General features: G+C 40.5%; 2 protein-coding genes across 3 annotated transcripts in view; one reads left to right on the forward strand and one right to left on the reverse strand.

The window, feature by feature from the left end:
* LOC139442953 (DNA mismatch repair protein Mlh3-like) overlaps nt 1-9,784 on the reverse strand; it is a 32,674-nt gene extending 22,890 nt beyond the window's left edge. The window contains exons 1-5 of one of the 2 annotated variants that reach the window (XM_071223878.1): nt 9,698-9,784; nt 7,760-7,834; nt 6,689-6,978; nt 2,228-6,219; nt 1,211-1,306 (exon numbers count right to left, since the gene is read on the reverse strand). In XM_071223878.1, the coding sequence (XP_071079979.1) occupies nt 1,211-1,306; nt 2,228-6,219; nt 6,689-6,903 (4,303 nt within the window). In that variant the 5' untranslated portion in view covers nt 6,904-6,978; nt 7,760-7,834; nt 9,698-9,784. The remainder of the gene's footprint in view (nt 1-1,210; nt 1,307-2,227; nt 6,220-6,688; nt 6,979-7,759; nt 7,835-9,697) is intronic. The other variant, XM_071223877.1, reaches the window with a different exon arrangement.
* A 6,787-nt stretch (nt 9,785-16,571) lies between these two features.
* LOC139443683 (toll-like receptor 3) lies at nt 16,572-22,154 on the forward strand. Its single transcript, XM_071224622.1, has 2 exons — nt 16,572-16,585; nt 20,024-22,154. Exons 1-2 carry the CDS (start codon nt 16,572-16,574, stop codon nt 22,152-22,154), a joined length of 2,145 nt encoding a protein of 714 aa, XP_071080723.1.
* Nucleotides 22,155-25,464: the final 3,310 nt, after the last annotated feature.

Here is a 25,464-nt window from a genome sequence, read left to right on the forward strand (position 1 = left end):
AAAGCTGTGATGACAGTTATCACTGATCTTGGATTGTTTGTTGTTTTATGCCGCACTCAGCAATATTCCAGCTATATGACGGCGGTCTGTAAATAATAGACTGGACCAAACAATACAGTGATTGACATCATGAGCATCGATCCACGTAATTGGGATACGATGACATGCATCAACCAAGTCAGCGAGTCTGACCCCCCGATCCCGTTAGTACCCTCATACGACAAGCATAGTCGCTTTTTATGGCAAGCATGGGTTGCTGACGACCTATTTTGGCCCGAATCTTGATGGGTCCACTGATCTTGGAGCATTTATCACCTTCCAATCATAAAGTATAAGAGTGAGTGAGGAGGGTTTAACGCCGCTTTTAACATGTTTAACATTATTCCATTATGTCAGCTTAATGTGGGAGGAAAGCCTGAAGTGACCCAGGTCTCAGACGTTTACCACTTCGGTGAAACACACGAGCATGGGTATGGAGCTGACAAACCTAGAAACATAATCGGGGTGAACCGGGATATGAACCCACAATCAAAGGTTTCTGACGTGCCCAAGGGACGCAACTCTGCACAGCAGATTGCAGTGCCTTAGACGAATGGGTCACCCATGTCCCCGTAAAGTATAATACAATGAGCAGAAGACATGATATATATGGATGTTCTCTACCACAGACAGACAGGTAGGCTAGCCAGTGTAAGTGGGTTTACAATACAGGATGCGTCAGTGAGCACAATTCCTTTAAACCTGGTTAATATTAAAGGTGACGGAAACCACCAGCACTGATACACAATCAAAATCTTGTAAACATGTTTTTTCCTGATGCAACTTGACCACATTTCCGAGTACAAGCAGAACATACTTTTCATATATTAACATGATTAAGGAACTAATAGTTTGGAATTTTGGAAAGGCCATGAAGAGTGAGTGAGTGAGTATGGTTTTATGCCGCTTTTAGCAATATTCCAGCAATTTCACAGCAGGGGACACCAGAAATGGGCTTCACACATTGTAACCATGTCGGGAATCAAACCCGGGTCTACGGCGTGGCTAGCGAACGCTTTAACCATTAGGCTACCTGACCGCCCCGCCCATGAAGAGAGCTACATCAGCATGCTGTGAAGTTTTGCAAACAATTAGCAGTGATTAGTCACTTGGCTTCCTGACACTGTTGACATAACACTTTTGAGATGTACTAGTGAACACAATATCTCACCTTCATCAATATCGCCATCACTTTCGTATCCACACTCTTTCCACTGGTCCTCAAACATTGTGTTCCCCGTAAGACTGTTCACATAGATCGTCTTACCTGACAAGAGAAAGTAGCAGGTAAGGGTGCACGTTATAACCAGTTGATCGGTAAATTGAGGTTCATTCTTGCTGTGATCACTGGTGATGCATATCACAATTCCATTCTTTAATGCTTGGTACATTGGCTAATTTTGAATAGAGATTCTTCCGTTACATGCTTGACAAATATCTTAGAATTGTTTCCGCAGAGACCATTTACTGGTATGTGGTCTCTGGTTTCTGTAAATCCAAAATACAAGTTTGCAAAGATAAAGGTTAATTTTCAGTTACCTCCCTTATGTGCATACGCATTTGTACACTTCCGTCTTCACTAACTGGGGCCCCTAGATAGCAGCATGGTGAGTTGTACAAATGTCAAAGGCAAAGCCAAAGTGTGAAACAATTCAGTCTTCGGATGACAAAATGAATGAACCAAATATTGCAGTTTGTCGTGACTGCGCTGCTGAATTTAAAATTTAGAATCATACAATATATTGTGATACACATCACAATACGGCCTTGTACATATAGAAGTATGTATACTGGATGATGTTTCACATTATCAGTTTTCTGACACTCACATCTTCATGATAATGATGATCATGTGATAACATAAGCAATGATCTACAATGACTCATTTTTTTTGCTTTGGAGCAGAATTCACATTACCATGATCAATGATCAGATGATGATTACTATAACAAAAACAATATCTTTAACTTTTACCTGTCTTAGGTCTTGGATCTTCTTACCTAACAAGTGTCACAAGTATAGCAGGTGAACAATAAGTTGTGCCATGCATAGTCAACAAAGGTCAAACCTAGTAGTAGTACCATCATGATAATTACTGATTAAACTGTAGCATGATGTAGTGATAACATGAGAAATAAGCCTGATATGGACTTATGACCACAATTAAAAAATAATTTCAACATTTTACCTGTCTTGGGATCTTCCATATTGGACCATGTTGGTTTTCGCACTGTCTGGATGTGCATCCCGGAAGAGCTATATGATGGCTGATCATCGGTATCTCCAGTTATGGAACAACTAGATCCAAGGTCCCTACTTCCAATGGTCAGATCAGACACTGGTCCACAACTGGAATCACAGCTTTGTTCCCTATCACACTGACTTGATGAACAAGCCCCTTCATGAATGCCACCCAGAGTTATCTCCCTTGACTCCACAAAATCATCTGACATTTCATTATCAAACTCCTTTGCAAGACTTTTATCTATTTCATTCAAATTGTTCAAGATGTCTTCCGCAGGAATCACATCAATATTTGAATTATTCACATTTGACTGGCTTTGTTGACAGGGGCTTTTTGTCTTTTTGTCAGGCCCAACAGTTTCATTGACATCATCACTATAAGCTCTGCCGTAAATCTGAATTTCATTATCCAGCGAGTCCCCAAGCAGTAACTTTCTTAATGGGAAAGAATCATCTGTATTGGTTAACTGGGTTGAATCTGCCTGATGGGGGCTGCGCTGACCACATGTTAAGGAGTTAAAATCTGGACAATCCTCAAACGTAGAATGCGGCAAGGAGAGCGAAGGTGACTCTGTTGCTAAATCGTCTTCCTTCTTCCTATAGAGATATGATGGCTTTGTACTAGTGATTGTACATATACCAGCAAGAGTCAATTCACTTTCAGAATCTCCACTTTTCTTCTCCTTATTCCAGCATGAAGTACCAAACGGAAGGACAACAGAAAAGGATGAATCAGGCAAGTCTGGGTCAGTAACTTCATCCTCTTCTTCACCAGTTACAGAACCAACATCCGTCAAACCAGACAGCGTTTCATGCACATATTCCGTTTTGTCAGATGGGCTAGAGGGTGATCCTGTCATGGGTGTAATTCTATCAACATTGGGTGAGAATCCCCCACTTTGACAGTCCTCATCATTTGCTTTCACATCTAGTGTAAAGCCTTGTGAAGACAGACCAGTTGGCTGAAAGCTCTGTGTGCAATACGACGGAGGGGATCCACCTTCCTGATCAGACACCTCAGGTGAACAAATGTCCACATGTGGCAGAATGACCGAGTCTACGCTCTCTGTCTCTGATACATCTAAGTAGTCTGGCATAGCACTGTCGTCAACTCGGTCACACAGTCTGTCGGAGTAGGACGTGAATGGCAGTAATGTCCTACCAGCTCTCCCTCTCTCGCATGCTACATTTTGGTGTAAATCAGAACTCTCAAATGTTTTTTCACCACTTGATGTGACAAGGTTACTTCCGTTAGCATCAACATCAGCATGAAATGTTGGAAGATCCAACTGTTCAGGAATTGCTGTATCAACCAGGGCTTCGACTTTGTTTTCAGTTTTGTCTGAGATGATGTTCTCACTGTTTTTGAAAACCGATGCAGGTGTTTCAACGAAAGATGAAGATGACAGGAACTCTTTATTGCTGGAGGTTTTCACATTAGAATCATCAACACAGCTCCTTTTGGCTAACTTTGATAGCTTTGCTGAAGTTGATAACGCAAAAGGATTAAATCTTTTCCTGGCTGAATACTCTGACCTGGATGTGAGATATTCGATATCAGCAACAGTGGGCACTACTGGGTTCCTTTCATTAACAAACTGTTCTGCAGCTGACTTTGACACTGATGGTAGTGGTTTGTGTTGAATGACAGATGTTGATAGCACTGGTTTGTCTTGAGGGGCAGAAATTGATAACCCTGATGATGATGAAGGTACATCAGTTACAAATGCATGTTTATCAGCTATCTGTTCTGAATAAAAAAGGGCAGGACAGGTTTCATGTGAAGGCAAGATGATTGTCTTGGGGGACTTTCTAAGCTGAGTGAAGCTGCTAGGAACATTATCATGACATACTTTAGTCATAGCAGATATTTCTGATACAATGCTAGTTTCAGGTCCTCCTGTTTCTCCAGAACCTTCCCCTACAGAAGGTTCTGAAGGCTTTGATGCTTGATCACCCGAAGCTCCAGTTGTATTCTTAAACTTTTGTAACTTGGCACTGATGATTTTCTTTCCTGCAGCAGACTTTGCATTTAGAACAAGTCTTTCACTGATCTTCTGAGCTGCAGATTTCTGAGCATGTCTTTCATCAGACCTGGTTTCATGGACCCTACTGAGAGAAGGAAATCCAAGTCTCTTGCACATCTTCTCAGCAGCTGAGTACTTGGATTTCGGTGAGATGAAACGAAGGTTCTGAAGCTTGTGTATTCCAGAAGTGGAAGCACTAGGAGGGGAGTCTGGCAGACATATAAGAGCTTTCCTGTGGGTTTCTACATTAGACCAGCCTAACACTTGATCTTGAACAGAGGTCTTAGACTTCATCTTTGTCAGCGAGGCTCTTAAAGTACTGGGTAATGGATCTTCACTGTCATCCCATGGATTTGAGGCTGTGGTGTTCTCAGGCAAGGACTCAGGTAGTTGCATTGGTTCCTCAGAAATGTCTTCGTCCTCTGCTTCATTCCCATCAACACATTGGCTTCCTGTGACTGTCCCAGTCAGCAAATCGACAGGTTTAGTCTCGTGTTTAGCATCATAGATTGACTCAGAAGAATGCAGAGTTAAATTTTTTTCAGGTGGCTTCTGAAGTTTTCCAGGAACTGGTATTTGAGCTAGTGTTTGAGCAGATTTTTCTGTACAAATGTCATTTTTGTGAGAGATATCCCTGTCACTACTGTTTTGAGCATGTAACAGAGGAGTTCCCGTTATCACTTTGACTTCAGTTGCTAATTCTAAAGTATTTTCAGAATTCAAGTCATCATCCTTTTTGTTTTTCAAACTCTCGTCTTGAAAAAACTGATTCCTTCGAATTGCCATAACATCCCGATGTCTCCTCACTCTCTTAGAGAAGAGGCAGTTAGATGTATTGAGTGTAGAAATATTCTCTGTGTAATCTTTAACTGTGGCTTCAGGATCTGATGCATCAATGGTTTGATTCATCCCTAACTCTGTTTCTTGGGGATCTGCACCTCCCTGCTGTGCCCTGTCCCCGCTGTCTGGGACCTTCAGAGCCTCAGTTTGACTGCTCTCATCTGGTAATGTGACGGGAGAAACTACAGACAGGTCCGACACGGAAACCAGATTCTCTTTCTTCAGGAACTCCATAACCATTCCGTCTATACCATCGGTCAAAACTGTCCAATCTTTGAACTCTACTAATGTCTTTGCTGGGTCAAAGGTGATATCGTATGCATCAAGTGGACACTTCACATTGATAACAAACATGGCATACTTATCTCCTTGTTTCGGTGGACTTGAAGTCTTGGGACCAGCTGTTTGTGTTGTACCCAAACTGTCCTCATTGTTGGATCCTTTTCTCTTTAATACAAGAGACCTTCGTAACACATGGTTCAAAATTTTGTGTACTTTCGTCTTCAGAACCAATCTACCGTTCACATAGACAAACTGCAGGCTCTTACTGCTGTGACCTTCCTTCCCAATAAACCCTTCCACATCAAAACAGTCCTTCTGGAGTGATACCTCTCTCAAACATTTCGACTTCCCAGTACCAAACAGATGCATGAAGGCTTTCAGCATGCTGCTACTTTTCTGTGTCTGTAAAAGTATGTTCCCGGTAATATCATTTCTGAGACTGAAGCTTACAGATGGGTGGATCAAAGCTATTCCTTCGACTCTGTAGCGAATCCTCTCCAGTTCCAAAGCTTCATTCATGTTTTTCTTCCTCACCGGGAGACTATAGAACAAGTCATGGGCTGTCACGGTGGTACCAATGGACGGTCGAGGAATAACAGACTCTGACACAGCCTGTGCAACGCCTTTCTGGAACATCTTACAGTACGTCTGATGGAACCTACTGGTTCGACTGTTGATCTCCAGCACAGCGGCTGTGTCTCGGATGCTTGCAATAGCCTCACCTCGATAGCCAAAATACTGAAGGTTGTTCAGGTCTTCAAGCTCATGACACTTGCTGGTGGAGTACCTAAAATGAATAAGGCCACATTAACTAAGTATTAGATATGCATTACTTCTGGACTTTGATTTCAACTAATGTCTCAGATACATATCTCAAACTTGCCAAAATATTTCTGATGAAATAGATGTCCTTGTCAACATTGTTCCTGATTATTGCCGTAATCATTTTATAAAATCTAAATTAAGGCTGCATTAAACAGTGTTAAATCAATGTTTTTTTTGCCTCTTGAGTAAATGTAAAAACCACATACATTGGCAGGAACGCCAGATATCTGGATCATGATGATGTCATAAAGTTTGATGAGTCATCATTTAATTATGCCACAATTGACTTTCCCAAAAAATACAAATCTTTGCAAATGGTAATGACAAATTTCACAAGCCGAAAATGTTTGTACGACTTTTGGTTAAGGTGTAAAAGACTATATATGGTCAAAGTGTCAGTAGAAACCAAAAAATAATCCATCAAATCGTACCTTTCACCAACTTTCTCCAGCTGGTCTCTGCTTATGCCTTGACCATTGTCCACTGCCTGTATCTTGCAGCATGGTAGGTCCACCCTGACTGCTATGCATGAGGCACCAGCATCTAAAGCATTCATGACAAGCTCCTCTACACATTGTGTGAGGCTTGTAATGGCTACGCCAGAACGCAGATGGGACTGTACCTCATCAGAGAGCTGACGGATCATCTCAGTGAGTCAAGAGTGTCAAATTGGGATTTCATTGCCCTTTGAAGTCAGACCAACATCTTCCTGGGTTATATACTGAAAGAAATACCACACAAACTTGAAATTAATTATTGTAAGACCTACATGCAAATGTGTCTTTTAGTGTAGCCTTTTTTCATTGATTCAGCAAAAATGTGGCTCAAACTTTAATGAAGAGGTTGAAAATGTGTCTTTAATAATCTTTCAATTTCTAAATTTGTAAATTTTACATTAAATAGTATATTTATATACTTTTCCTTTCTCACACTAAACAAAGTTTTCAGCTTATGAAAACATTTCACACAAACACATCCCAGCATTACCATGGTCACCATCTAACAAATGGGTCACATACTACAATCCTGTGCATGTGACTGAGCACAACCTGATCTCCTGACTGCCCCTGCCACAGCATTCTCTTTCTTAGAAATGACAGGCTGGAGGAGCCGTCATTCCGGGATGGCCGGGTGGGCATATAACGTGTGAGATAGGATAAGTATATAAATATGATTTAATGTTAAATTTACAAAGTTTTAAACTTTTCCTATCTCACACTTTGATTTTATCCCACTGGACTTTAGGGCACATATAGCCTAGCCTAAGTGGACTAAAACCAGGAGACGTACACGAGGAAGCTGGTGCTAAACAGGCATACAAACAATAAGCTATAACACTGTCAAATGAAGTAAAGTGTGGATGATATATAATTCTTGATGGTACTTGGTACAACGAGGCCTTATAATAGATTCTAAAAAAACCTGTCCTGGGCCACAATGAATTATTAAATTTTCAAAACCCAAGGCAGATCAAGTGTTATTTGTTATTTAGTTCAACACACCTGTGTACATGGGTGTTGCAGGCTAAAACTGGACTTCGCAAAACGGCACAGGTTTCATCATGTTCATGGTAATGGCTATTGAAGGTCAAGTGAAAATATTAATAAAAACAATTACATGATTAATGTGGTCGTGTTTATGCTTTATTCATCTTCAAAGATGTAGGGCCAAACTTCTAGATGTTCTCTACTGCCTGTTCCTTACCTAAAACTCCACTGTAACAATACAGCTAAATCACAATAACTTGCAGCTCTACTTGTAACAACACTATCAATTATTACCATCTTATAAATTACAAAGTATAATTACACCATTTAGTTATAATATTAATAGCAATATTTTCCTCCAACAGCATAACAGATGCTGGACTTGTCATTGTCTTATTTCCCATGCTGCAGCACCAGAAGGTTTCGGCATCTCAAGTTTTCTAAGGTACTTAAACTTCAAAGTCTGTGATGTTTTCATAATAGGTCTAGTGGTGACTCCCAATCACATCTGCGAGTAAACTGGAGTAGAGACTAATTTCTAAAGGAAACTAATGTAATGTATAAGCCGATTAACATTTCACAATTACTTGTGTTTGCATGTGAACCTGTGAGTATAATTTCATTTATTGCTTGCTCTTAAACTCAAAAGGAAAAAATTAAAGCGCCGTTTTCACCTCACATTAGTAGCTCTTTTGGCTTTGGGCAAAGTTACGCCAATTGGTGACGTTTTCACTCGAACATTTGGTTGACCGATGACATTACACTCAAATGATGGGATTCATATATTGCATGTAGCATGTTGTTAGTAGGACTATGTAGAACTATATGTTGTATTTCATCAAGTAAGGAAGCAAGGCAAGACAAAAAGCAACATACTTTGTCTGTTGGCACACTGTAGAAAAAATAAAGATCTGAGGTTGCATGTTTGATAATGAGGCAGGCAATTATGAAAGTCTGATTATCCTTGCATACGGTGTTTACAAACCCCTAAGAAGTATTTCTCATGACGTGTCTAATAACAATCGCGGTACACTAAAATTAAGTCTTACCTTTGAAAACATTTATTTCTGTTAACAATTTCATAGTCAAATGACCATATATCTTGTCAATTTAATTGTCATCTGATTTCGAGGCCCTCCAGGAGTCAAGTTAAAAATAGATGCACAACATGATCTGTCACATGACATTACAGACAGGAAGTTTACAAACAGCAGCTGATATACAATTGGTGCATACGATTGTCCTGATGCAAAATTATCATGAGATCAACTTTGATTAAAATGTGCATTAGTGAAAAAGTAAGTCTTGAGGTATGTTTTAATTGCTTATTAAATATCTTACGCCTGTAGCTTAATTCATAACATAACTTCAGCAACAAGTGGTGAACACTTTGATGTGTTCAGTGAGCTTTGAAATGTGTTCAGTGAGCTTTGAAGCCTCTACCTTGATACGAATTGTTTAGGGGCTCGAAAACATGTAATGATGTTATGAATCCGATGGCTTCATTCAAAGGTTCCAGATGTTGACAATTTGCATTAAAACACATATTTATCGGCAATTGGTTAGGCAGCTACAAAAGACATTGATTGAATGTCTCGTGATGAAAAAATTCAAACTATCACACAATAAACATGACATGGTTGAACTAACTTTTGGATTCAGCGAATCAATCAACTGAAACGTGTGTAAAGAAACTCTTACCCAAACTAAATTGGTTGCATACGCACCACTGGCACTGAATGCCACATTCTTTTCTTACGAAGTCTTACACACAACTAACATAGTAAAGGAGGGTGGGGAATATCCAAAGACTGAAGTAGAAACGCAAAACAAGAGTTGCAGTCAAACAACCGTCTTGTCGAAACGACGATCGGTTGTATCAGTAAACAAACTGCACTTTTTCTGTATGAGTATGGAAACCGGAAAATGATTTCGACAAAGCGTAAAATGTACCTTAGGTTCGTTACATGTTCACAGAACGTAATTCCATAACGGAAATATGAGAGTGACACATTGCCTCGAGTTTGAGCAAACCGGATGTTTATGTGTTTGCGTTGTAAATCTCGTGTTTGGCAGTCTCGCGGGATGATTGTTTTATCTAAAACTCGGATTCGTCCAGCCGGAATTGAGGATTTTACCCGTAATCATATGGCAAATGACGATACACTAAGACCACCTGGTCAGCAGAAGTAAGATGTTTGGTTATGTATTTGGCTCATTTGCAGCCTGTAAGCACGGGAAGCTTTGTACTTAATTCATAAAAATTGTTTAGATGTAATATAAGTATTCCTTGGTAGCCTCAAACTAGGGTTGGGACGGTTAACTCGGGTACCCGGGTTGGGTGGGTACTGAGTAGGACCCGGGTACCCGCAGGACTACGTGGTTAGTCACGTGATATATTGTTTGATGACAAAAATTATCTAGAACTCTATTTTTACACTACAAGTCACTAATGATCGCATTTCTTTCCGACTATGCACCCTTTCTTTCCGATTTTTCATATGTTTGAATAAAGATACAAGAAAACATTGATGCAGAGCATCAAAGTTCCCCGCCATATGTGATGCCTCACAAACGCATAATTATGATGTTACTGAAAGGCATGAAGGAGCATAATTATATGAACCACAACGCTGTTGTGGAAAAAAATATTATTTATTTTGAGTATTGGGCAATACAGTTGATACATTTGTATAGGGTAGGTCTATTTAAAATTAGTTTCTTGTTTAACGCCGCACTCAGCAGTATTCCAGCCATATGACGGCGTGAGTCTGGACCAGATAATCCAGTGATTGACACCAAGAGCATCGAACTACGCAATTGGAATATGATGTTATGCATCGACCAAATCGGCGAGCCTGACTACCCAATCCTGTTCGTCGCCTCTTACGGCAAGCATGGGTTGCTGAAGACCTATTCTAACCTGGGTCTTTATTTAAAAAGTAGATCGAAGGAAATGGAAGCAATTTCTGGCACAAATGTAAACATGTGGAAATAGTATCAAAACTGCCAACAACATTGGCCGATGAACCTACTCAAATAATAGATCACATTCTTTTTACACTTGGCATTTGGTTATAATGTAAATGAAAATACTAAGGGCTCCATATGGCAAAAAAGTCATACTAGTTAAGGTCTTTTTGTCACAAGCACAGAGGCACATACTCAAAATATTATCACGTAGTTGGAGAACATTTCAATACCGGGACTAATCAAAAACGGAGATTCCCCGTCTCTTGTTTTACGTTTTTTGGTCAGTTTCTTTTTTGTATTTCTTTCTTTCAAAGAATAGTAATTGTGATCATGATGAGTTGAGGTACTTGGTCTTTTTCTATGTACTGTTTTTTTATCCAGTGTCCGTAACTGTTGTGGAATGTGGTTTACTTGTAACAATTACTGGTTTGAGTGAGTGAGTGAGTGAGTTTGGTATAACGCCGCTTTTAACAGTATTCCAGTAATATCACGGCGTGTCAGCTTGATGTGGGAGGAAAGCCCGAAGTGATGCAGGTCTACGACGTTTACCACTTCGTTGAAACCCACGAGCACGGGTATGGTGCTGATAAACCTAGAAACATAATCGGGGCGAACCGGGATTCGAACCCAAAATCATAGGTTTCTGCCGTGCCCAAGGGACGCAACTCTGCACAACGAATCGCGGCGCCTTAGAAGACTGGGCCACCCGTGCCCCCCTACTGGTTTGAGTTCATATGATGATGATTGATTAGTTTGTCGTTTTACGCCGCACTCAGCAATAGGGCCCGTAAGTCTCGCGAAGCGCTACTTCCGGTACTAGCATTTCCGGTGACATGCCAATATTCATGAACTAGTTCTGCTTTCGAAATGCGCGACCGCCAAAGCTAACTCTGTAGACGGGACCAAGTATACTACCATGCTTGGTTGTCACCGCTGTTGACAGTCGTAAAAGTTTACTTATTTCGGTATAATATGATCGGTTATTTGTCATTCCTGCAAGGTTTATTGGTTCCTGATTGACAACTGACAACCATAGGACCGTTCGTAAAGGTATGTGTTCTTTTCTTTACCTTTAAAATAATTTTAACAACCAGTGCGGTACTATCGTTCAGACGCGTATTTATAGTCTCAGTGGACAGTGTTTTATGATTACGGAGGATGTGTTACATGTTTCTCTGATGTTACATTATTTATGAAGATGTAACTACTAATAGGTAGGCCACATTACCCAACTTACCATGGTATTCTGGTATCTGACAGCATGAGCAGTGTCAAGGAAGCCGTGCCTTTGACAGTTTGAATAGGCATTAAATTATTAGGCAAGATTTGAGGGATGAAATTTGGAAATTTTATGCTATGAACATATTTTTAAACGTGAAATATATTTAAGGATATTCTATTAATTTATTTTTTTAGTATTTATAGTATTTAATAAACCAGTCATATGTTTAAAAATGCATTATATTTGGTCATATATATATATATTTGCTCTGTCACTCACCTTTAAAGGGGCACTGATCTAACGCCATTCCCCGGACTGGTTGTTGCCTTTGTTATTGTTTTTTCCCCCGTGAGTACCCGGATGATACGCAACGCAACTGAGCGTGACCAGAGACTGGGCTACCGTCTGCAAGGACAGCTAAATAAACTTGGAGGCTGGAGGCAATATTTATTTTACGCATTTTTGCATAAACACTGATTGGTTAACTGTGATCTATAAATATTCGACAAAGGGCGCATATTAAATAATTTCTTCAGCCTAAACAAACAGACAAAAAGAACGGCGGAGCTCATCGGAAGTCGTCATTTGGAAATACCCCAGATGGTTATAGTTTAATACTAAAAAAAGTATCCATGCAGTGAAAGCATTTTCGGATTTCGGATTGCGTCGATAATACGATTACTACTCCCTTGTTGTCATCCACGTTTTCTCGTATAACCCTACACTTGTGTATTTGTCGTCATTCACTTGATGCTCAGTTAATGAATTTATCACAGGTACAATTAGTGGTAGCACCACTTAGATTACCTGACAAAGGTTCTCATTTCGCATTTATTGTGTCTGGGGTAATTATTCAATCTAAATCCAGGTTTGAAGTGAGGTTATGTAATATGCACGTGGCAGCCCAGCAAGAGATGAATGATCAGTTGATTTACTTTTTTGTTGTAAATCAACGGATCGTTCCTAGTCATCAAAGGATTAACAGAAAATACGTTGATTGATTAATCACTGTTATCTTGCACAGTGGATATGTCAAAAGTGAGTGTTTACATGTCTAGGTTTACTAAAACAAAGGGAATACAATCATATCATGGCGTGAAGTGCCGATGTAAAAACAACATACTTTGTTCAAAGGGTTAACTGATAATACGTTGATTGGTTGCTCATTGTTATCAAACTCAATGGATTTTATAGGAACCGTCGACGTAATGAAAATAGTTGTCACGTGGCCTTTCTCAGCCGACCCTTGAGACTTGACACCCGAAACGATATATATCTTTTAGAATATTTGATAGTTACAGAGACACGTGACATCGAATAAGTTATTTTGTATGGCTGCAGACGAGTGGGATATTATTCCTTTGAATGGATATTCACGGATACATTCCTCGAATAAGGAAGCTGCCTATTTATACACATAAATTTGGTAAGTTGTAATTATGGTATTTGCATTTTGTTTTCCTTCATTTGAACCGATTCGTTCTTGTTTTTCTACGTCTTGGTTGGAAATTCTTCAATGCGCGATAGACGTTGTTTTCACAGGTCATTTCCTTTGTAAGCGAGTATATATTACCGTCAATTTGTAAAATGTGATTCTCAGGCAATTTATAAAATGTGTAAATATTTCAGTCATTTTGACTAAAAAATCTGTCCAGATTGATTAAGACGATCAAAAGGGCCTACAAACATCACAACAGATTATTATGTTGGATTAGAAGCCAAACAACATAGAAATGTACTTTCCAACGTAACATTTTCAGTCTCTTGGTGATGACATTAAACATCCAAATGTTTGGAATTCGTTATCATAATAATACAGATGGAAATGTTTTTCAGTCACTTTGTAAAATAACTGAATATTTAGACGTTTAATAAATATGTTACACATTTTGACAGTAAAAAAATATACACACTATAAAAAAACAATGCTCAGGTGAAATATTTACTTTGTGTTGCAAGTCAAAATAGTGTAAACGAAAATCGCAAAATTACCAAGCAAGTGACTTATCAAAACTTCGTCACCATTACCGATGCTACCCACAAAGATGCCTACATTTCCTTATTATCTCGAAAACTGTATTTCATTTTGTTGATCAATGTGACCATACGCTCTTATTACTACCGGTATCCATAAAAGTGACTAATGCGCTCACGAATGGCGCAACAGAGGTCGCGAGCTAGTCTAGATTTCTGCTTTACATCCGGGTACTCACTGGGAAAAAAACAATAACAAAGGCAACAACCAGTCCCGGGGAATTGCGTTAGATCAGTGCCCCTTTAACACAAAATATATGATAGCGACCAGAGCTACGGCTGTACATTGAATTCCATTAAACGAATGAAAAATACTACAGCCTTGATGCAAATTCGCCGACAGACTACTTCGATTTTGCTTTGACTTTGCTACCAAACGTTTCACATGTGGCTATGTGCGGTGCACTGATTAACGCCGCACACGGGGGACTGGGTCCAAATATTTCCAGTGAACATGAGCATCCAAGCAATCAAAAGTGTGGTATGTAGAATGTGGAATTCAGCCATATTAAATTGAAAGGTCGTCGTTGTTCATGAATAAGCATATTCAGAAACATTTTATGTTATGCTGTTATTTACGATCTCCGGAGCACAGTTCTTCTTTTGTATGCACCGTGAAAATCAGAAAATTAGTCCTTGAGGAAAAAAGGACATCGGATTACACATGAATGGTTTAACAATGTCAGCTAATGACCAGAAACGGTCAGATGCATCAATTAACTACATAAAGACGATTTTGAAGTATCTCTTATTGCTGGAAAAGAATAGCATCAACATTCCACGCACATGATATGTATGTTTTGTTTCCGTAAAAGCGTGGCTTGAAATTTCAAATAAACCAACATGTCGACAAACATGCTACAAAATTAACGTTTCCCGTATATATGGGGAAGAATAACTTAATTCAACTTCAGTGTTTTAATGACCAGATTGTTTAATACATGTATCTAAATATGTTCTGTCAGGGCTATTCTGATCTCCTGAGACCTACAGTGGGTACTCGGGTACGGTCGGGTAATAGGGGGGTGGGTACAGGGGTAGTAAGTTTGGACTCCCTTTCAGCGAACCCCTCGCGTGCCATAGCGTTAAGAGACGCCAGAGCGCTTGCTGGTTTATGTGATATAGGTAATGTGACGTTCCTCCTGATCTCCAATGAGCGAGAGTTGATTCAACACTGTTTGGGACAGAATTTCAGTTATATCACAGCTGTCCATCTTAATGTGATAGGAAAGCACTTAAAATACAAACATCCTAGCAAATTAGTCTATCAATTTGTTATTTTTTGTTGGGATCATGACATGTGTACCGAAACATTGAAACTGCTCCCACCGTGTTGCAAAACTAACATACATGTATTTCTTAAAGGTTTACCTATATATACTCTGCAAAAAAAAGAAACGCAAAATTATTAAAATCGTAAATATCTGATACAAAAGAAACACACACACACAAAAATGGTTGGGAATTTCTGCATGGATTGGGATTCATTTGAGTTGGTGAAAATTGGTGAAAAGACGGAAATATCGCGAAACCAAAACCACGTGAGAGCCTGGCGCCGAAACACACCAACATGACATGCACGTGCAACATCACTTGTTGGGCTGTAAAACATTGGATTTTGCACTTGCATGCCATCACAATCTGATAGCAAGTGATCAGCAAAACAAACCACGAATGACCGACAGCAGACAGGAGAATAATCTTCAGCTGGAGCCAGGATTTTCCACGTTGGACCACGCACCATTACGAGACCGTGGAACCGTCGCCAGACACCCACAACACGTTACCTTCCCAGATACGGTCGACCATGTATCACAACTAGAGCACGGCTATGTCACTTTCGTGAAAGAACCATCACCTCTACAACGGCAATTTAACGACGCAAGGTTACGCGGATGAGATTCTTCGGCCACACGTCCTTCCCATTATGCAACAAGAGAACCTTATTTTCCAACAAAACAACCCCCGACTTCACACGGCACGACTGACAACAGCCTTTTTTTCTGGAATCACAACTTCCAGGTTCTACCATGCCCCCCCCCCCCCCCCCCCCCCCCCCAATTTAGGATGAACAGATGACCTTTATCTTGAAAATCTACTGATCCATGTGTGCCATATGAAACCTAGGTCAATGACAATGATGTGCGTCAATTTTGAACGATCGACAACCATCTGTTGATTATTTATATGATAGGTCAAATATACATAAACATTTTTTGTAATTGCGTTTCTTTTTTTGCAGAGTATATTAGCAGCAGAATCTCTGCACGTACACACACTTTAGAGTGTCGACCTTACTATGACACCAGATGCGTCAGGATAGACGCACTTAGGTTTGGTTAGCTGTCGTACTGACATCGCTGTGTTGACCGTGCTGTCTCGGGATGGATATCACAAATTTCGAGTAAAGCAGTCCCTCATAGACACTGATCTCAACAACCATACCTGTCTCCAGTAAGTGAGAGCTACGCAACGTGCACCTGTGCACCCACAGCTATTATAGTCTGGTGCTAAAGTGGAATTGAGTGTTGCCATCATTGGTATTTGAGAGACGCTGTAGGGAGGTGAGATGGTTGGAGACAGTCACTCGGAACAGAGATGATGTGGAAAATGTAAGTTTTTAGTTTCTAGTTGTTATCATGTTTGTACACTTCTGGAATGAATCTCTATTGTGATAAATTATTTCACTGTTGTGACGTTTAACGGGGAAGGGGCGGTCGGGTAGCCTGGTTGTGAAAGCGTTCGTTCGTCACGCCGATGACCCGGCTTCGATTCCCGACATGGGTACAACATGTGAAACCCATTTTTAGTGTCTCCCGCCGTGATATTGAAGAAATATTGCAAAAAGCGGCGTAAAACCATACTCACTCATTCACAGGATGTTCAACGCGTGTTCATGTAAACTGCATTAAATACTGGACTTATTGTATTGTATTAAGTCAAACGTAGTGACACTAAAAACTAGAGCTAAGATATTGAACACTATTAAACATCTTAACACTAGTTTTTGGTGTCACCACGTTTGACCTGTTACAATACAGTAAGTTCAGTATTCAATGCAGTTTCCATGAACACATATTCCACCATGTGTTGACAAGCACAGCCACCAGAAAACTATCAATATCACAAGTTTTCGATGAATATGATTCAAAGAAAGCGACAATACCTTTTTCATATCCAATAGAAATCTCTGCATAAAGCAGAGTCGATAATACGATACCGACTATATCATGAGCATGTGTTTATGAATCACTATCAAATAGTGATGATGCCAGGTGTTCGCGAAAAGGTGAGCATATCCTGCCCCACAGGTGTCACCCGTCACAAACACATGCAAAGGCAAGTCGGGTTTCCATCTGAAAAAACAACACGGAAACACATGGTATAAGGCAAAATAGGGAATTGCATCGGACATAATCTTTGTCACTGATGCGTCAAATTTGGTCAGTGAGTGAGAGAATATGGTTTTACGCCGCTTTTAGCAATATTCCAGCAATATCACCGGGGGGGGGGACACCAGAAATGGGCTTCACACATTGTACCCATATCGGGAATCGAACCCGGGTTCTCGGCGTGACGAGCGAACGCTTTAACCAATAGGCTACCCGACCGCCCTCAAATTTGGAACATGCCTACCATTAAACTTTGCTGAGGCCTTGAATTTTGTAACCTTGATCAAACAATGCCTGAGCGAGAGTCAGGAACACTAGGACAAGGATAACAGGAAGCAGGCAAGTATGTATTTCCGAGGTCACGAATATCGCCCATCTTTTGTGATTGGTGTGAGTGTGTGTGTGTGTGTGTGTGTGTGTGTGTGTGTGTGTGTGTGTGTGTGTGTGTGTGGAGACCACTGATTGGGGAGATACTTCAAAACAGACAAAGGAAATTCATTAAAGGACCACACAGAAGGTCATCTTGTGAAGCATGATATATCACAGTAACGTAAAATACAACCTGACAACCTCTTGTCACTCATCACTAGTGTCTACTGTAGGCCCATGTCACTGAGACGGAAGAAACGAGGAGGTGAAACAAAATGATACAAAAGATTTGGGAGATAACCCTGATGTGTAGGCTCATGGACATCTGAAATAACGTAATTGTGTTTGAAACGGATCGTGTCCCAGTAAACTGAAATACACATGAAGCGTTCCTATACCTTCAGTTCTGAATGTGACGGCTCTATTTTAACACGACAATCAGTCCCGAAGTCCACGTGGCGAGTCCGGATGAGGAAAGGTCAACATCAACCTCCGCTGGTCGTAAGGGACGACTTAATGGGTCGGTTGGTCACGCTCGGTGACCAGGTTGATTGCGTTTCATCCGGCGTGGATTGTTGCTCATAATATTAATCCCTGGTTTTCTTGTCCAGAGTCAATTATTTGCGAGCCGCAGTCATATGACTGGAATGTGAAATGAGGCGTTGAACAATACACAAACAAAAAACTATAATTGGCCACCAGTGCACAGTTCAAACCCCTGCTCAGTGCTTTTTACATACACGGTGTACATGGACATACAATCACTATATTCCACGTGATATAACGAAAAATATTCCCCGTATGGGATGATGGATCGGGTGTTGTATCTTTCCAGTCCCCAGTGCCACCATCACCATTCATTTACTCGGAACACACAATCAGATAAGTAATACCTCGAAGCTTACTGAGTTGTTCCCCCATTAATACATAGAGTTTTTTTCATGTGTCGAGTGAAATATCACGTTTCTCTAATCGAGTGACGGGGAAAAAAGGGATATTTCTTTTTCACGAGATGAGAGAATGAATGAATATGGTTTTACGCCGCTTTTAGCAATATTCCAGCAATATTACGACGGGGGACACCAGAAATGGGCTTCACACATTGTACCCATGTCGGGAATCGAACCCGGGTCTTCGGCGTGACGAGCGAACGCTTTAACCACTAGGCTACCCGACCGCTCCCACGAGATGAAACATTATATATCACGAGACACATGGATTGTCTTTTTTATCATATACCTTTTGCGTAGTTGTCTACCGGCAAATTATTTCATTACAAATATAAAACCTAAAAACGTAAATTCTCCCTACCTCACACACAGGGACGGTTCATCACCCCTTGTATTTGAGACTAAAAAGTAGTTTTCGTGTTTGTAAATTTAAAAAAACAAAAAACTAGGGTCACGAAAATTTCTGTATCATACATTATAGATATGATTGCAAATCAACTTTTACTAAAAATATTTTTGAAAATTACTAGGCCGCTGTTGGGAGAGAAAGAATACACGCTGGTCAAGGAACAAAAGTGGCGCTATGCGAAACGAAACGTCTCAATTGACGGGTTAAATCATAAATGTACAGTTTATAACGAAACGTTTTCAAGAGAATAACAAACGGCACGAAGCTATATTTACACCATAAATGGTCATCTGTCATTATTTTGCCTTGTCAATGTGAAACTAACGTAAAAAGGAAGTCAATAAGGCTCAGACACGTACGATAAAGGGAGACAATTTGAGTGGAGGTAACTCTTGTATGACAATAGTTCCGTCAATGTGTTATGGTTCACAGCAGTGAAATATCAGGTGCTATGTTCACTGCAATGACAATATCTCTTTTTTTCAACTTCGGAAAACTCAGTCTTTCACACTGAAGTATATAATGCATCGTGCGGCCACCCAGTCGTCTAAAGCCCCGGAATTCGCTGGGCAGGTTCGTTTCACTCAGGCGTGCCAGAAACCGTACGATCGTGAGTTCGAATCACGAGTGTGTTTCTGGGTTCGTCAGAGCCACACCCGTGCTCGTGGGTTTCACCAAACTATCTACTACCGGCATTACTTCGGGCTTTCCTACCACAGTAATCTAACACGCGATATAACAGAAATACTGTTCAAAACTGCGTTAATATAGGCCCACTCTTTCAAACACTCACTCACTCATCCAGTATATCAACAGTATGCTGCACCAGCCTCACAGATATATTCCCTGACAATGTCCATTTCTCAAACATCATCTCAAACGCATTTTCATGAAACTTCTTGCTTGATAGTTTCTTGTATTATGTTTCAGTGGCCATCTTGAAATGACAGCCTTCTGCCAACTTCTCCTCATCCTGCTGCTAGTGACGCTGACATCAGCAGCACACCACGGGAACTGTGGCGACAGCTGGTGTAGCTGTAACAATCACACCAAACATGCAACATGCAAAGGTCACGGGAGGAAACTAACATATATTCCAAGGCTACCAGAATTCATAACTGACGTGGATTTCTCAGGCAATTTTCTTCCAAACATTTCCTCCAAAACTTTCAAGAATATTAAATCACTTAAGTTGAAAAGGTTAACTCTGAGATCAAACAGGATAAGGAGCATGTCAGCTGACTCATTTATTCATCTAAGTACTTTAACAGAGTTGAATCTTGATGACAACAGTTTCTCAGGAATGTCTTTAGCTGGAACATTCCCGACTTTGAGCCACCTTCCTCTTGAAACATTATCGCTTGTGCGACTAAAGTTAAATGATTCACGCATCTTTCATCAGTTACATAGTCATACAGTGACGTATCTGGACCTGGACAGAAACGACTTAAAAAATTATAATCAGACTGATTTTAGTGGCCTCTTGAACATCCAGAATTTATCTTTGGCTTACAATTCCATCCGTGAAGTAAATCTGGCGTACACCCCATCGTTACTGGTGTTGAATCTGAAGGATAACTTTATTCCCACACTTCCTAATTTTTGTATGACAAATGGGTCCTTTTTCCCAGGCCTTGGAAAACTAAAGTTAGATCACAACTATATATACAAACCACTTGAGGGTCGTTATATTCAATGCTTAAAGAATTTGGTTGTCTTTTCTGCCAACAACAACCAACTTGAGGAAATAAAGCCAAATTCATTCTCTGAAATGCCAGCACTGACTTACATAATCCTAAGAAACCTCGGAGGGGGCAACCTTTATATAGACCAATATGCTTTCAATAATAGCAAAATAGAATACATTTCTTTAACATCGTGTGGTATACACTTCAAGAGACAAGTACACAAAGATGCATTCAAAGGATGCTCCAATCTACAGTCAATTGATGTTTCTTTCAATCCATTTTCAAACGCATCCGACCAGGACCTAACTGCCTGGTTTGGACACTTAAAATCTTTAACAGGAATTGGCCTTGGAGGCTGTGGAATCAAATCGTTTCCAACGTTTGTTTCAGTTTACTTAGAAAACTTGCAATATTTCAAACTGTATAGAAATTATATCGATAAGTTACCTGCAGGTGCGCTGACACCTTTAAAGAATCTTACCCATATTTGGCTGGCAAGTAACCGATTAGCTAAAATAGACGAGCGAGTTTTTACCTCCGAAGTCAAACAAAGGCTTCAAATTGTTGATTTAATGCACAACCCATTTGCATGTAACTGTGAACTCCTCTGGTTCCTCAAGTGGACAAAGTCCGAACCTCACAAATTCAAAGACTATCCGGAGAAGTATGTGTGTTCCAGTCCTGGGGATATGAGAGGAAGAATACTCTCCAAAGTAGATCTGTCTGAACAGCCTTGCCTTCTCCCTTTCCCTGCTATCTTTGCCCTGATTGGAATCTGTGGGATTGTCTTCTTTGTCCTCACCTCAGGGTCAATTACGTATAGATATCGATGGCACATTCGGTTTTTCATGTACAGAAGAAGATATCAGAGAGGGGAATTGCAACGACTTGAAAACATAGAGAATACATACGATGCTTATGTAATATATAGTTTGGAGGACATCAGATGGATCAAGAACGAACTCATTCCCAAAGTAGAGGGAACACATGGTTCCAGATTGTACATTCGTGACAGAGACTCTTTGGCTGGTATCCCTATCGTCGATAACGTTGTTACCAATATGAATGTTAGTAAAAGCATCCTGATTCTTCTGTCCAATGCCATGGCCAGAGATGAGCAGTGTCAGTTCGAGCTGATGTTTGTCCAGAGACAACTGGAAGGGGAAAGGAATCCTATCATCCTGGTCCTGCTGGAGGAGGTGCAGGTCGCCAACATGACTCACTCTGTGTACGCCCTGGTCAGGATGCATCCATTCATCCCCTGGGGGGACGAAGAGGATGCCAGAAGATTCTTTTGGGATCGCTTATTTTTATCACTGAACAATGGACGAGAAGACAGACTTGAGGCTGGAGATGCTCAACACCTCTCATGAAATGTCACTTCATCTTTGAACTGCGAGAAGATGTAGATCTCAATTGCCATTACGTTGGTTTATCCTTGATTTCAGCAGTATTTCGGTTTCATGACGGCGTACCAGTATGGAATGCCATAGGTCATAACAGTCATAGATGTTCATCACCTTGGTGAAATCCACGAACACGGATACAGTGTTGACAAACCCTGGATCATTATTATGACGAATTTTGTATTGGAACCAGCGATCAGTGCAACTCTGCACACTGCCGCCTCTGGTCTCTGTGAAATCCATGCCCAGTATTGACACGCACGTTACAGAAATAGGAAACCTATGAGCATTAACTAATATTTTTTTACTTTGAAGTTTACACGATATGAAGCTTTTCCATTGGACGAGGGTCGGTCACATTACCGCGAAATTGTCGTTCATAAGTTTATGAACGACGCAATTTGACGTTTATACGTTTTTCACGAGACCGTGTTCTTGAAATGACGTAAAAACTGACGGACTAGTTCTATTCCATAGCACGAATACATGCAGAAGCGTTCTTTCTGAACATTTAGACCCTTAAATCTTGAACTCAGCGTTGCAATGTACATTGAGAAACGTCAGAGAGTTTGACTGCATGATCGTTTTACGAAGAATTGTAAACTTATAGAAAGTGTGTTCTGTGTTGTGATTGGCTAATTTGGGTCACATGACCAAATGTTAAAGGGTGAAAATATGATTTGCATTCCCTGAAGCAGGCGACCGAAGGTGCTCAAGAGTGCGCATGTTTTTTTTTCTAAATAAAACAATAGGTTTACAATATCGATAAATACTATGTGTGCTAACGCTTTCGGGTCTCGAGATGAATTTCCAAGATGCAAATACTCGATAAAATCCCGGAAATAGACACACACATAGTATTTATCTTCTAAATGCACATCCAAACTACTGAAGTATCGACTCGATCCGTGTCTAGGCTGATAGTGAATCTACAGCAGTCTATGAATTCACCTTTGTGTCGCAAACTCCGACGTTCATACAGTTTGGCCCTCACTCTATGAAGGTTCATACTCCAATGAACTCACACAAAGTGAAGGTCAATTCTTAACACAACTGGTTAGAGGATCACGTACCATAATATTTAGGATGTATGTATGCTTAACTATTCGCTGTACCAAGCATGAAATCACTGCAGTTTTTTTTTTTATGTGTACTTAATTCACTTAGACAAATGTTATTAAAGGCGGATTCTATGAGGTGTCAAGGTGACCTTTCGGATTGGTCAGTTATAGTGGTTTGAGTGGAAGTCGAGAAACGTAAATGAAAGTGACAAAACTCTTTCCATATTCATAAGAACACTCTGCCCAAAGCAGAGTTGACTGTACAATTCCGGAACCCGTCACAAACACATGCAAAGGCAAGTCAATTGTTCACCCGATCGGACATTGTATTTTCTGATGCGTCAAATTTGGAAATGTCCCCTACATGTCGACCATAAACTTGTTGCAAGCTTTTCTGAGGCAACAAGACAACCACCGCCTTTAAAACCCTGTCTTCCGGGTTGTCACGCTTAAATGTATTAAACGTTGGTGACTATCATTTCCTGTATGTATTTGCGTCCCTCAGCTTCCTGAATTAGCCTGTACAACAGCCCGAGGTGAAGACGGAGCACTATATCATTTCCCGGGAAACACGTTTGTGTGAGCTGAAATGGGGTTTAACGTCGCGTCCAAGATTATTGCACTTATATAGCGACGTGCATGCACGTGTGTGTGTGTATGTGTGGCTGCTTGTACCAGTACGGACTGGTGCTGATTTTTCAGGGCCAGCCCACTGAGATCCCATGCCACAGTTTAACAAGAGTACCCACTCAGATACAGTTTACTGACTCAGTACCGACCGCTCCTTGTTTTTCCACTTAATGCCGAGTACAGGGTAACAACAAGTACCATCTTTTAACGTATTTTGGTATGAATCGAACCTTCCGCTCTCCGGGCGGACGAAACACGTTTGTTGTAAATATTGTACTATTGCAGTCTAATTTTATTATTTGTAACCCCGGTAATGAAAGGCCCACTGTCAAGCACCATACCCGTGCTCGTGGGTTTCACCGAAGTGGTAAACGTCTAAGATCTGCATCACTTCGGGCTTTCCTCCCACATTAAGCTGACACGCCGCGAAATAACTGGAATACTGTTAAAAGCGGCGTTAAACCGAACTCACTCATTCACTCACTCTTCAAAGTCGCAAGGGGTTCTTATCATGACCGGGAAATCTGAAAGATCTGTTTACGCCGAGAAAGGGTATCTGATCTCAAATTATCTTAAAGAATTTGGCCTGTATCATAAATTGTGATATCGCCTTGAAATTAGTATTGTGTTTATTATATGTAGTTAATATATGTGTATAATGTAAATGTATCATACTTTGTCTATCTGGTTTGATGTATAGCGAAACTCTGTGATGCGATATGTACTTTGATGTTTTACTGTGTTTAATCTATCTGTAAATGACATTGCCGATGCGACGTTAGATATTAACTCTCTCACTGACTCAGTGATGTGTTTTCACTTGTGATCCCCTACTTGAAGATACAGTGTGCCGAGTGACAGAAATGACATGGAAGTACGCGGAAGGCGAAAATGAATTATTACATTGAAAGTGTAATTTTCATATTAAGCATGAAAAGAAATATCACAGCAGGATTAGGGTGATTATTAATCCTGTCCACCTGTCAAGTGCTTACTTAAATCCTAACTGCTTTAGCCAGGTTTTTGTTGCTTAATGTTAATAAATAATTAAATTGTGTGTGTTTTCTGGTTCGCTTTGGCTTTTCTGTTGATTGTGTCGTTACTCCAATGAAGGCGGCGTAAACGATAATTGAGCACCGTGACAAAAAAAATGGGGACTCGTCCGGGATTTTAAGTAATGTTGTTAAAGACCAGGTTCCTGATATTATTTCCCGTGTGTGTGTCTGCTCGTACTGGACTGGACTAATGTCGGTTATATATTACTACCCACTGAGATACAATTCCGCGAGGCGACTAACGGGATCGGGTGTTCAGGCTCGCTGACTTGGTTAATGCATGTCATTATATTCCAATTGCGAGGATCGATTCTCATGATATCAATCACTGGATACTCAGACACAGTATGCTGACCCCGAGCAACCGACCAGTCATGGTTAGATCCTCTAATGCCGAGCGCCAGGCAGGGAAACCACAAACACAAGCATGAAGCTGCTACTAATGCGCATGCGTAGACATGTTAGAAATATATATAGGGATGGTCTGGGTGTGGCTGTCGTTGAGGGACCTGATCAGCGTTGGTGGTGGGC

The sequence above is a fragment of the Haliotis cracherodii genome, unplaced genomic scaffold, assembly GCF_022045235.1.
Source record: "Haliotis cracherodii isolate W230 unplaced genomic scaffold, xgHalCrac1.p SCAF_5, whole genome shotgun sequence".
NCBI lineage: Eukaryota > Metazoa > Mollusca > Gastropoda > Lepetellida > Haliotidae > Haliotis > Haliotis cracherodii.